Here is a 13,984-nt window from a genome sequence, read left to right as displayed (position 1 = left end):
CAATTTAGGTCCACTGTTAGGTAATTCTGTGCACTGTCAGCCTATTTTGTTCAAAACATAAGAGTAAGACCACTGTGTCATTGCAAGCAGCCCTTACCTTGTGTTGTTCCTCAAAAGAGCAGCAGAATGAAAAGTTTCAGGTCACTGTGATTTAAGTTTTTTTCTTTTAAATTAAGGATGCTAGACTAGATGAAGTTAAATAAAAATAACCAAATTATGAAGATAGAATATACCACATAACCTACATCTCCTTAAACTAGAATAGTTACTGGCCTTCCAAACACTATGGCATTATTCATTAACAATACCTAATAATTACACCGTACAAACTGCATGAGAATTCTTTTTCCAAAAACTAAAAGAGGCCTAGAAGTAGAATTGTTTTCTCAAATGAACAAATACCCAATATCCCTATGCCGGTAAAATTAATAAGCCTACGAGAAAATTTTCAATACATAGTTTAAAATATGTACAACTAAGCTTCTAACATTAAATGAGATCAAGAAGTTGATACAGTACTATACAATCATTTACTTCAAGATTTCTCACTCTGACCACTTCTCTATACCCTAAAATATGCATACTTACAAATAAATACCCTCTAAACTGCTTCTCAATAAATACTCAGTCTTAGGAACATGCAATCTGCCATGCTTTGATGTCCTATGTGATCTAACTTAATTGCACAATACAACTAGGAGAGGATAAGTTAAAGCGTGACTCAACTCACCGTTTTCTTTTGTAGCCTGCTGACTGGGAACTGCTGGAACTACCTCCTCTGTAAGGAAGAGTGGGTATGCAAGCTTCAAAAGTCAGCGCACAGAAAGCAATGCACTACTCGACAATTTATTTACATTATTCATGCAAGATAAATCTAATCAGATACCAGCAAAGGCAACCTTTCATTCTGATGAAGTGTTTTATTCAATAATTTTGTATTCATTCACTAATTTCTTAACTGCAAACAATAGCAATATGTACGCTACATGCGCAATCTGTTCCTCTTTATCACTCATTTTATTCTAACGCACTCTACCGAGGATTTTCTAGGCTGTGCTACAGTCTTATTCAACACTAAACAAACACTATATAGGCCTACCTATTCAGAAGATATGTCAAGCAATCAATAACTTAATCAGTAATTGTATTTTATCCTGTCACTGGAAGCCATTACAAAGCCAGTCAATCTATTTTCTAACAAGACAGATGCATACTGTGGGGGCAGTTTTCTTTCCTTTTTTATTCACTGAAATTTGGATATGCAGCATTAACCAACACTTACCATAACAATGATGAAATTTAATAACCCGCAATTAAAAATTTAAATTCTTGAATAGCATTCATATAAGCTCATGAAAGAATTGTCTCGTAGAAATCCACCTTTTAAAGCGGTAGGTGCTGCAGTGTGTTGATCTGGCTGTGGCCAAGGCAGCACCTAGGCTGTCAGCAGCAAAGTGTGGACGACAAGTGGACTATTCTCCCACCACAACCGGAATTTCTTTTGCACTGAACATAATATCGAGCCACAGGAAGAACTTTCTCTCGAAGTCCCCTCTTCTACTCTGTCTTAACTGATTAAAGGAAGCACGTCACTGTAAACAACTAAAACTACTAACAACTAACAACTAAAACAATTAAAGGAAGCACGTCACTGTAAACAACTTCCACTTTCACAACCCGCATCTCACCATCAACTCAATCTTAGCATAAATTAGAAGTTTTATGCATATACATCACGAAGTCTCACATCGAAAACTATTTTATATAATATTCATGTCACTTCAGACCATTACACCACCAATAAATGAACACGGTGATCACACAACATACAGTAGTGTATATACAATACGCCACAAGAACCAACTTGCACCAAAATGTTTTATCTATTTAGTTAAAAGTTTTAATGTAGAAAAATAGATACTTCAAACATATTGTACATCCAATAATACTACTAAGTTTTAAATTTTATACTGATTGGAAACATTTGTAAAATGATAATGTCTTCCCATATTATATGACATATCTATAATCCAAAAATGTACTTTTAACATATGTTAAGTTTTTTAAACTATATCAATCACTATAGACGGTTTGTCAAAACCAAAACAATGTAATGACTATGTAACATTCCTATGTGATGTTTTTAAACTGCATGTTGTGATCGTCAGCTGAGGATGACCCTCAGAGGGGCGAAACCGGTACTGTGAGTGATAGTGTGTAATAAATGTATTGATAAGGTGGAGACTTTCAGACTTTATATTGTGAATAAAATCAATACGGAGATGAAACTTATATATTATAAAGGTGGACTTCTACGAGACAATTCTTTCATGAACTTATACGTAGTTCAATCGGACCCCAATATGAAGTTTATAACTTGTAGTAGCATTCATATAGAACTCAAGCTGTAGATTCAAGTTTCTGAATATCTATTATAAAAACTTGAACATGGTTTTCTTCCAAAACATCCTTACTGTAAATAACTACCATCTTGAAATAAGCAGGTCCTCATAAATTGTTTTTAAAAAGAAAAAACAAATCACCAGAAATGTATAATGGAATATAAATTGCAACATCTTACACCAGTGTACAAAAAAATATTTTTCACATCAATTACTTTTTCCCCTTTCTGAACATACAGAACATAAAGGAATTAAATTGGTTAACTGTTGACAGTTAAAATGGTACACATATAAACTATTAACAACATAAATCAAGCATTTTCAGAAGAGTGACTTAACTACCCTTCACTGAATATTCTGGTTCTTAAAATCCAAGTTAAAATGACAAGTTAAAAATACCTCAAAAAGGAACAATGAATTACTTACTACCTTAATACCTTGTACATTGGCTGAAATTCTCAAGAAAAAGTCCCACTGCAGTCACTCACAATGCTGCAACTCATTTACTACTCTTTACAATATATCATCATCTTGTCCGAGGTTCTAGTTCTTTACTCTCATAGGTCCAATAATAATGCCCTGCGGACCACCCCTTAACTATATCAGGATCAGATAACGCTTTAACTACTCTAATTCTCTTTCCATTTTCTAGAAATGTAGCCACCCATTTAGCCACTGTTTTGTCTAGTCCAATAGCCCTCATTTTCATCAGTAATCTCTCATGTTCTGCCCTATCAAAAGCCTTGGATAGTTCAATAGCGATACAGTACACTTGACCTCTGAATCTAAAATATCTGCTATTTCTTGCTGGAATCCTACAAGTTGAGCTTCACTGGAACAACCTTTCCTTAAATCAAAAATGTCTTCTATCAAACCAGTTAGTAATTTTACAAACATGTTTAATATAATCAGAAAGAATGCTTTCCCAGGTCTTACAGACAACACATGTCAAGCTGATTGGTCAGTAATTATCCACTTTATGTTTGTCACCCTTTCCCTTGTACAATGAGGATAGTATTGCAACTCTCCATTCATTTAGTACTGCTCTTTCATGCAAACAGTAATCAACACGTACTACATGTACATAACACGACCTAATACGTTGAAAATCAAGTAAGTATTTTAGACATGGCACTATATCCCAAACTGTAGTATTTAATACATCCCCAGCAATCTTACCAATCCCAGCTGCCTTTCTAGCTATTCAACGTTTGTTTCTTTTTATAAAAGTCTTTATTATGATAGGTAAATTTCAGTATTTCGCCGGTATTAGTCACCTCTGCTATGTACTACTACGGTACCTATACAGTACATAGGGGTGACTGAATACTTCTGCTTTCTTTAAGTCCTTGCATACATACTCCTCTTGTCCAATAATGATCTCTGGAATTTCCTTCCTGGAACTTGTTTCTGCCTTAAAGTATCTGTACATATCCTTCCATTACTCCCTAAAATTTGTATACCTGCCAATTAGGTTTGCCATCATGTTACCCTTAGCTGAATTTTTTAGTGAATTAAATTTCCCAGTAAGCTCCTTCAATCTCTCCATACTCTTGCCACCATTCCTAACTCTACTTCTTTTTAATCTATTTTCCATATTTACCTGATCTTAAATTGGACCTGCAAGGGATGCAAGTGAAAATATAAATGGGACTTCAAAGGGTTAAGAGAAGAAGACCAAACAAAATGTATCCAGCACAGAAGTGATGAGAAGAAACAACTCTGCAGTTTTGTTAATGACCAAACCAGATTCTAAAACTTATGTATAATGAAGCTTTCAGAAGTTGAATATTGGGAGTTCAGCATATCAGATGTCTTTTTCTTCTGATAGGCAGAGTTTTTTGGATGATTTTTGGCTTCTTTCTCAGTTTCATTCCAGGACTGCTCCACAATTACTTGATCAGTCCACTTGATGGTAACAAATGTCACATCTGTTCCCCATCAGTGCAGGCAACCACTATCTCATATCTTAAAGAAGCACTCCCTTTATCTCATCCTTATCCTTTCCCGATTTCCTTGCCGCAGTATTTTGATGTCCTGGAACGTTGTTAAAGACTCCCTGCAGATTTAGAGTGGTTCTTCTCAGAATATACCTGGCATCAGACCCAACACCAAGCTGGATACAATGTGGAAAAATAGGTACAGAACTGAGAACATTAAATTTCAAACCCTCTCCTTCTTCTTCTTTTATGACCGCAGTCAGTCCATCGTTCAGGTTTCTTTGAAGGGATTGTTCAGGCTTTGCAGTCCTCCCAGTACTTCTTCAGATGCTCTGATCTTTGTGCCCTTTCCTCGATTGAAAATATGCGTGTTGTTGGTTCGTTTCATGTAAGAGTAAAGTGGAGGTTTGTATTCTTGAGATTTGTATTCAATTTTATCTTATTTGTGGTGTCTTCTGTTGTAAGGCTTATTTCCTTCAGATCGTCCCTTACTTCTCTGATCCAACATCCAGTTGTGGTATTTTTTGAGACGAAATTGTGTTGTACTAGTTTTTTCAGAAGTCTGGAATCCTGCATCCTCATGATATGTCCAAAGAATCCCAGTCTCCTCTTATGCATAATATCTGTAATGGGTTCTAGCTCTTTGTAAATGACTTTGTTAGGTATTGTCTGCCACTGTCCATCTTTCTGATATTTTTTGTTGATGCTGTTTCTTCCAATCCTCCTTCCAATTTTCTGAAGTCTGTCAGTCTTTGATTGTTCATTCAGGTGAAAAAGTGTTTCTGCTGTATATGTAGATTCTGGTTTTATAACTGTGTTGTAGTGTTTTATTTTTGCATTTATTGATAAACATTTCTTTTTGTAAATATCCCATGTTAATTTTTGTGCTTTAGCTAATCTATTTGTTCTTGTTTAGACTGAAACTTTTTCATTTAGGTTATGTGTTATTACTTCTCCAAGATATTTAAAATGAGTTACTATTTTGATTTTATTACCATTTATGGTAACTTCTTTTAAATGTGAAAGAACTGTGTAATGGTAGCATTAACTAATCAAGAGCATCATGAGAAGAAAATAATTCCCTCATTAAGGAAGCTGTATTCAAAGGGTTAAATGCACTGTATCTATTTAAAATTAGAAACTGTACCAACCAGGACCTTGTAACGTGCTACTGCCATAACCTCTCCATCGATGTTCTACGAATTTCTGCAAACTTCGTCGCATATATATCTCCACATACTCTACAATTTTATGTTTCTACAAGACTATAATGCTATTATTATTATCTGCTCTGGTTATCAATACTTCTTCCTATCATCGGAATTACCTTACCTTGCTCACCTGTCGTTACCCTCCGACATTTCTCGACACACTGACTGCTGTCTTTCTGTCTGCCTCGCACCTACTACGTCATCTGCCACGTCACATGATCTTTCTCGAATGAACTGGTCTTCGCTTCCGGGCGTGTATATATTGGACTGCTTGGCCCGTCTTGGGCAGACTGGCATCATCTTCTGTAAATAGTGTGTGTGAGTGTGTGTGTGGAGGGACTACGGACCTCGCACGGCTTCCCGTGTGCTGCGCCATTTTCTCCCCTACCAGCTGATGGAGTTATTCTGAAAGGACTTTGGTGAGCTAAACATATCATTTACTAAACTTGTTTTGGAAACTTAAAACTCGGCCTGTTTCGGCATTTTGAGTGATGGCATGCTATGAAAACTTTCAAGGCTTTGGTTTCGAGTCTAACTCCTTGCCACCTTCAAACTGATTAAGATTAATTGATTTTTAGTGCTGAACACTTAGTGATGTGGACTGAGCCTAAACATCGTCAAACGGAACTTTCACAACCTTAGACGATTCTGAAAAAAATCTATTCGCAGATCAAACATTCTCCAGCATTACGCAGTCGGAGTTTCCTTTCTTTTCATCCTCACTTATCCTTATTGTATTGATCCTCCTTTTTACCCTACCCTTTTCTCTTTTATTAGGTGTATATGCTTTTAATATTAGGGCGCCCTGGAGGCGTATTCGTTTTTTTTTTTTTTGTTTTTTTTTTGTTTTTGTTTTTTGTGTGTGTGGCCAAATATTTCTTGATCTTCATGGTAAAAGTGTACTTGTTCCCTCCAAATTTGATCAGATAATAATATTAATAATTATCACTTGAGGTGATTGTGTGTGTGACACCTCTCTTTCAAAATAATAATAATAATAATAATAATAATAATAATAATAATAATAATAATAATAATAATAATAATAATTGAGAAAACTGGTTTTGTGATCTAGTTCCATTATATGGTCGAGATTCACGCTGACACAGTGTTCTATGTACCGATTTTTGTAATTTTGTCCAAACTTATCTGTGGGTTAGTCCCCTTTCGAAAACGTTTCCTCTAAACGGGGACCCGAGCTATTTTGTCTTTGTAATCAATGCCTGGGATTTTTGCTCGGACTATATCTTCTTGGTTAACAAGGTGTATATTGTGATAAACTTTTTCACCAATTTTATTGAAAAAAAAAAAAAGAGTTATTCTTTCAAAGGTTTTAAAACTCTACATAACAAATATATCATCTGAGATGATTATCTGTATAACTTTGGAAAAACTGTTAAAGCACGGACCTTGCATGGCAGTTCCTTTTTAATCTCTTGTATATATATTGGTCAATTTAATTCTGTAGGTTTAGCATAATTATCCCTTTGATACTTTCCTAAAATGTCGAGGATATATTTGAGGATCTATTTTCTCCAAAAATGTTGGTGTGTACTGTATTCTCGTTAAAGCTGCTGTTTCCAATACACTTGGTCATCTAAAATTTTTTTGTAACGTGGTGTTCTTTTTTGATGTTTGGTACCTACCACGGTAAACCTCTCCTACTATCCCCCCCCCAGTACTGCTTCCGCTCACTCTGCTCCTTTCTTGTTTGATGTGATCGACTCCTCGGTGCAGTGTTGCCTATGCACAGACATCGTTTGGTAGTTTTTTCTTTCAACCGGGATGAAAATATTAGTTTTGGAGAAAGCTCTCAAGATATCTTAACTATGTTGCACAGAACGTCACAACCTACACAATGTAAAAGCACTGTTTACTCCAACAACTAAAAACCCAGCCCATATTGCCTATGAAATATATGTTTTATGGCAAATTTTCTATAATGAAACACTAGAATATAAAATTATAGATAGACTCATCTTATTCTGACAAGGAAATCACTGTAGAACTCACTGAGAAGTGACCAAGCAACGTATGAGAAAGTAAATTCAAGTACCATATGCAATTTAGAAAGGAGAAAAAATGTAGATACCACTTTTTTTTTATTGTTCTAATTTACTACCAAGAAAGTCTCTTGCATTATTCCTTACTTCACCTCAAATCACTCTTCCTTTCTATACTGTTTCTTATCCAGCTTGATTTATGAAGTCTAAACTCTTTTGCTGCATTGTATCTGGAAATATAAATTTCTCACCTATATCTTAAATGAGTCCTTCACAATAAATGAAAGTAATACCTTAAATAATAAAAATAATGAAATAAACAACTAACTGACATGAGAAGCCTATGACGACACTCTGTGCTAAACGAAGAGTGCCCCAGAGTGGTAGAAAGCATTTGTAGTAATAAGCAGCTCATAAAATATATCAACTATGCTGCAGCAAAAGAGTTTAAAATATAACATTCAGAGAACACTTTAGGAGATTACTTACCTGTCTGCACATGTCCACAGGCCTTGTGTTCACCACGAGCAATGTTCTGGATGAATCTCTTCTTGCCTGCACTCCAATCAGGTGATCCTACAGCAGTGCAGATCTGCTCAGTGTTATCCCAAGCACAATATGGATCTTGTAATGCTACACATTCACTGAAACACAATAAGAAAGGCATAGTGACACAGAACAGTTATTTCACAAGAATTAATTATACACTTTTTACTATTATATGTTTCATTTAATGGAAGGTCATCATCACAAGTTAACCTACTGAACACTCTGCTAATGGGTAATATTAATTAATACCCAATTAATACTTAGACAATTCATGGGTTACAACCACTTCTCGCCAGATAATTTTTTGTGGAAAAATCTTTTAACACTGAGCCTCTATGTACAGAAGAAATTTAAAGTGAAACAAACAAACAAACGTACCGACAGCTTGTTATCTTATCAGAGCTGCACCGATGAAGCTTAATAGCTTGGATCTCATCATCTGACACAACAACGAGTTTACTGTCATCTCCAGGCATTCGTACAACATACAAGTTCTTGATTGGAACCCCTGGCGGCAGCACTTGCAGTTCTTCAATGACGACACTATTCACATCGTCACTCGAGTCAAACGAAGCTGCATTCAAGGCCTTGATGACTTTACCATCATCTTAAAAATAAAAATAAAATTTTCAATTAGATAAAGAACTTGATAACATAAATATTCAACAAAACTTATTTCCTGTACTTCCAGTAAGCATCATGTTTAGGACTATGAAAACTATAGAAACAATCCTTCTATTTTTAAGTGCCCTATTTAGCTTGCTTTATCATTTTTCCTTGATTCAGGGAAAGAAATATGATCCTACCATTTTAGAAACCACAAAATTACATTTAAAAATACTGAAAATGAAAACCTACAACCTGTTTTCCAGTCATTGACCGGGTCAGGGATGTAATGAACGAAGCAGATATAGGCTGTTAGTACGATGGGGTCGCCACTCCCAAAGTGATTTATTAATGAATGATAGATGCTATGAAATGAGAATGGAGAGTGTTGCTGGAATGAAAGATGACAGGGAAAACTGGAGTACCCGGAGAAAAACCTGTCACGCCTCCGCTTTGTCCAGCACAAATCTCACATGGAGTGACTGGGATTTGAACCACAGTATCCAGTGGTGAGAGGTCGACGCGCTGCCGTCTGAGCCACGGAGGCTCCGTAAAAAATACTGATAATACAAAATTTAAAATTACTGAAATATGAAGGAAGGATATTCAGTAGCATAATTAGATAGAGGCTTTTAACAATAAAATTTACAGAATATATACCCCGATAACTAGATTTACCAACTGACCACCACGCTCACCATGCAAAAGGGAAGGTGCCTCTGCGCTCTAGATCAAATGGGTTGCGCTACTCACCTAGGTCCAAATACCTTCTACCAATGGACACAATAACAGAGAGACTGATGTTATCTCGACTAGTGTTTATGCAAGTTTGGCATCGGCAAATGGGGTTAAACATCATAGAGGGGCAACAAGAGCACCACAGATTACGCAGAATTTGACACCAAAATATCTAAGAAACAATGTTAGGTTTTGGTTCACCCAATCAATACACATCAATTTACAAGTGAACTATTTAATTAAAAACATATTTAAAACATTAGGGACATGTCAAGGACTGTTAGAGAAACGCAAAAGATATAAAGACTCTCAAATAGTCCTTAAAAAGGCATTTGGATTCTTCCTTATTTTTTTTCTTTTCAGTTTCTGAATTTTGAGTTTTGAAATCTACCACATGATTTATGGCTGATGAAGTCTCAAATAGATCAACAAATCAACAAATTAATCTAAAAAGCCACCTAATCGATACTTTATTTCTTTCGCCTTAGGCAAAATTAAAAATGCATTAGCACACACAGAACATGTTTCAACCACTTAGTGGTCATCTTCAGCTGTTTATAAATATCTTAGATGAAAACATTTGGAAAGTAAGCACATTAGATCTTGAAACTATGTCCCATGGGATCCTAAAAAAAAAAACCTATTGTTCTAGGTGCTTTAAATGAAAAGGGAGGGGGAGGGGAGGTTGGGGGTAAGGAAGTATGTGTGAATGATACTTAAATTACAATTCGCGTCCACAATTGTGTTTAAAAACTTACATACTAAAGTACATATTTAAAAGCGTCTATGGTGAAATACTTTTGTAATAACACTAGGTGGCATGAATAAAACGCCAGTATTTGTAATAATCTTCAGGCATTTGTGAGAAGAACACTTGATTAAAATTGGAGTCTGCAGTGATGTTAAAAACCTTGTTTTCTAATAAACATACTTTAAAATATCCTAAAGTGTCTATGGTGAGGCACTTATTTTTGTAAAACACACTTGTGCTTGAATAAAAGTCTATGTCATTGTATATCAGTCTTCAGGTATTTGTTGTTTATAATTTGTATTAAATATCTCCCTTAATTGTTGCTCTTATGGTTATGGTAAAAGGCCGTGTTGACTGTTTAACTTCTGAGAGTTGCTCTTTGGAATGTGGTAAAAGAATGTGTTGGTCGTTTGACCTGCTAAAATCCTATGGTAGCTTCTGTTATATAAAATGACTGTCTTCTGATTTGGTTAGCTTGCCACATGATCTGCAAACAGCAGGAGATCGTAATATGACATATAATAAATAAAAAGCACCGAATTCTAAATAGATCGCGGGAAGAAAAATGTCTCAAATAGAGACGAAACATGTCCCTAATAATTTTAATATGTTTTTAATTAAATTGTTCACTTGTTAAGTGATGTGTATTGATTGGGTGGACCAAAACCTAACATTGTTTCTTAGTTTTAACTGTATCAACATGGATCTATATGATGAAGTTCGTAAATTCTACAAAAATGTCTGTCGTTATAATGAGACATTTCAACACTGATCCTCACCACAATCAAAAACGGTTGAGTCTAATAAATAAAGAATTCAATTTAGGTCTCATCTCCACTCAGACACAGACTACACTGGGCATTCATAGACCTTACCTTCGCTCGCAACACGTCAACCGAAATTATGTTTTATGAGAGTTACTTTTCATCCCATCGGTCTGTCATCAACAACATTTCTCTTCATCCTATGCTCATTACTATCTACTCAATACTAGATTAATCCATAATCATTGTAATTTTAAAATTATACAGTATTCAATAAATATTTTAATTTCTAAAGTTTACTTTGAAAATGGTTTAATGTAGCTCAATTTCTTAAGTACTCATGCTGGAATTAACAAAGTAAATTTGAAGACAAAGGCTAGTGAACATGTAGGCTACATTGGTAGTGCTCAAACTGATAATCCTGCTGTTTTACCTCTTCAAACAGCAATCACCACCACCTGTTATTGTATGAGCATCATCATCTACCATACAATGAACCCCCTCTCCCGGATGCACTTATCAGATTGTTCCTCTACTAATGGGGCTTCTGAAAAAATTACCTGCATACACCCCAGCATCATTAGGTGGGCCTCACACATCCCAATCTGATTGGTTCAGTGTCAGGCCTAAGATGAAATGATGGTCTTATAGAGCAAATATCTGAAAAGCATTACCGGTACTTCTCATTTTTTTAATGCTCTACTCACATGAAAAATCTAATTCCCTCATTGAAAACTTAGATTTTCCATTATATATTGTGAAAATCAATGATTTGCTGATATTCAATAGGAGTTTCTAGAATTACTCAATAAAAAGTAGTAAAACTATATTCTTGTTTACCATAAGAAATATGATTCTTACCTGTTCCAATAAATAGAACATCATATGCTTTCCCATCAGGTGTCTTAACTTGTTGATCCACAGCAACCTTCGTGAATCTATACCTACAATATACACATAAACCACCATTAGGAGGACAAAATAAAACTTTTAGTATGGAGAATGATTGATGGTACAGGTGAAAACAATTGCAGAAGGTCAATAATGAACAGAGAGAAAGAGTGAGAAAGATCACATAAGGAATAGAACTTTGAATGAAGTTGTCTATATGCACAGTCTAGATGGTGAATCCATATGAAGAAACTGACTGCAGGTAGGTTAACAAAGAGACTTATGAACTCTGTCAGAAAGAGAATAAGAAGGGACTTATATGACTATAAGATCCATTATATAATGACTACATATGTGAGAAGCATGACGCAGAATTCTGGGAACACAGGTTGGTAAGGCAACTTATTTAATTCATAGAAGCTTTCATATTAGATATTAATTGGCCCTAGGGACTTGGATCCTCCCAGTTTCTAAATAGACGTCAAAGTCATTTTAATGGATTGATCATCAATCATACACTAGGCCAAATTTTGTATACCAATAATAGTAAAAGCAGCTGGAATATTCCTTCATGAAGCATGAGTAACACTACTACAATAGTAATATAACATGTGCTTTCTTATCAATTTTCTGAAGAACTTGTAGGAAGTATGACTTTTGTACCACTGGTAAGTGAAAAGTATTGCAGTATCAAATACTTCTTTAAAACTTCTATTACTGTAGTATAATATATTAAGTCTCATCTTACATTCCTCAGCTCTATGTGAACATTATTAACATAACTGAAATATTCTTGGGAAATTGAAACATTTCCCTGATCACGAAATAGTACACTGAAATCTTCTATGTCATACCAAGATGTCACTATTTTGTTTCATCTGACAGGATTGAATGTGCGTGTGTTACGTTGACCACATGGATATATCACACCAGTTTTTATCATTTTGGCAGTAGGTTCAAATGGAGTGATTCCGGAATGATTACAGCTATGTTAAATATACACTGATGAGTAATTGAATTAGAGATATCTAGCTAGTACCAGGTAGCCCTCTCTTTTGCCTGATAATGGCAGTGATGTGGCATCATATGGACTCCACAAGATGAAGAAGGCACTAGGGACCCATACTAAACCATGACTGCTGCACAACCTCCCATCACACATGGAGATTGGTCGGAGCAGGGTCCGTGAAGGTCCATCTCGATAACGCCTCCAATGTGCTCACTAGAATTAAGGTCAGGTGACCTTCAGGACTAGGCAAGCATCCTCATGTCTGGGGAGTGTTCACTGAAACTATTGGCCACAATTCAGCAGCATTGCTTTGGAGCTTTGTCTTATTACTGCAAGGTGCTGGAAGTGACAAATGGGTGGACATGATCAGACAGGATGTTCCAGTAACACTAGTCGGTGAGGGACTGTGTGCTGGGTGATGCACTCGTACCATGCCATCGTTGTGTACCAACTGGTACCTTGACTCGTCTGATGAGGCAACCTTTTTCCATGCTTGAAAAGGCAGTGTTCCCTTGCCCACAGACGTGCAGTGAGCAGAGGTGACTCCTGTACCCTATTGCGAGGAGATTGTTCCGGATGGCACAGCTGCTCATAATTTGTTTTATCCAGCATTGAATTCGCTATTGACCTTCTGCACTCTAGGCCCATTTATCACCTCTTACCACCCGAGCAAGCAGACTGTGAACTTTGTCATCAACACACTGTACTCCGTGGCAATTGACGCAGATGGTGGTGGTGTTCCTCGAATCCATGTACTCTTGAAACACTCTTGACACTGTAGCCTTTGGAACGCACAATACCTGCACAACTTCAGATAAGGAATGACCCATACACCTGGCACCGACAATCTGGCCACAGTCAAATGCGCATCCTGTGGTGAAATGTCTGACAACATTGCAGTCACGCTATGCCATACTGTTACATTTTGCAAAAATGACAGCTGTTTCTAATTCAATTGCTCATCAATGTAAAAATCATTGTTTTTTAATCATACCTATACACATTTGTAAGAATCTATAGTTCTAATTAGCACTAAAATTTACTTCTTGCAGTGTGGTGAGCAAAATCAGTAAATATTATAGAACTGAAAACTGATCAAGAACAATTTTGTGAAAGCATA

The 13,984-nt window shown here is 35.9% G+C and overlaps 1 protein-coding gene across 9 annotated transcripts in view; it reads right to left on the bottom strand.

The window, feature by feature from the left end:
* Nucleotides 1-13,984, bottom strand: part of LOC136873840 (semaphorin-1A) — a 923,904-nt gene that overhangs the window by 50,778 nt on the left and 859,142 nt on the right. For 7 of the 9 annotated variants that reach the window (XR_010860177.2, XR_010860178.2, XM_067147109.2 and 4 more), the window contains exons 12-15: nt 11,826-11,908; nt 8,484-8,712; nt 8,046-8,200; nt 731-778 (exon numbers count right to left, since the gene is read on the bottom strand). Coding sequence is in view for 7 of the 9 variants with exons in the window: in XM_067147109.2 (XP_067003210.2) it covers nt 731-778; nt 8,046-8,200; nt 8,484-8,712; nt 11,826-11,908 (515 nt within the window). In the remaining 2 variants the exon portion in view is untranslated. The remainder of the gene's footprint in view (nt 1-730; nt 779-8,045; nt 8,201-8,483; nt 8,713-11,825; nt 11,909-13,984) is intronic. The other 2 variants (XM_067147114.2, XM_067147116.2) reach the window with 1 other exon arrangement.

Source organism: Anabrus simplex, chromosome 5, assembly GCF_040414725.1.
Source record: "Anabrus simplex isolate iqAnaSimp1 chromosome 5, ASM4041472v1, whole genome shotgun sequence".
NCBI classification, from domain to species: Eukaryota; Metazoa; Arthropoda; class Insecta; order Orthoptera; family Tettigoniidae; genus Anabrus; species Anabrus simplex.
Note: the sequence above shows the minus strand (reverse complement) of the source record. Positions and strands in the feature narration are given on the sequence as shown.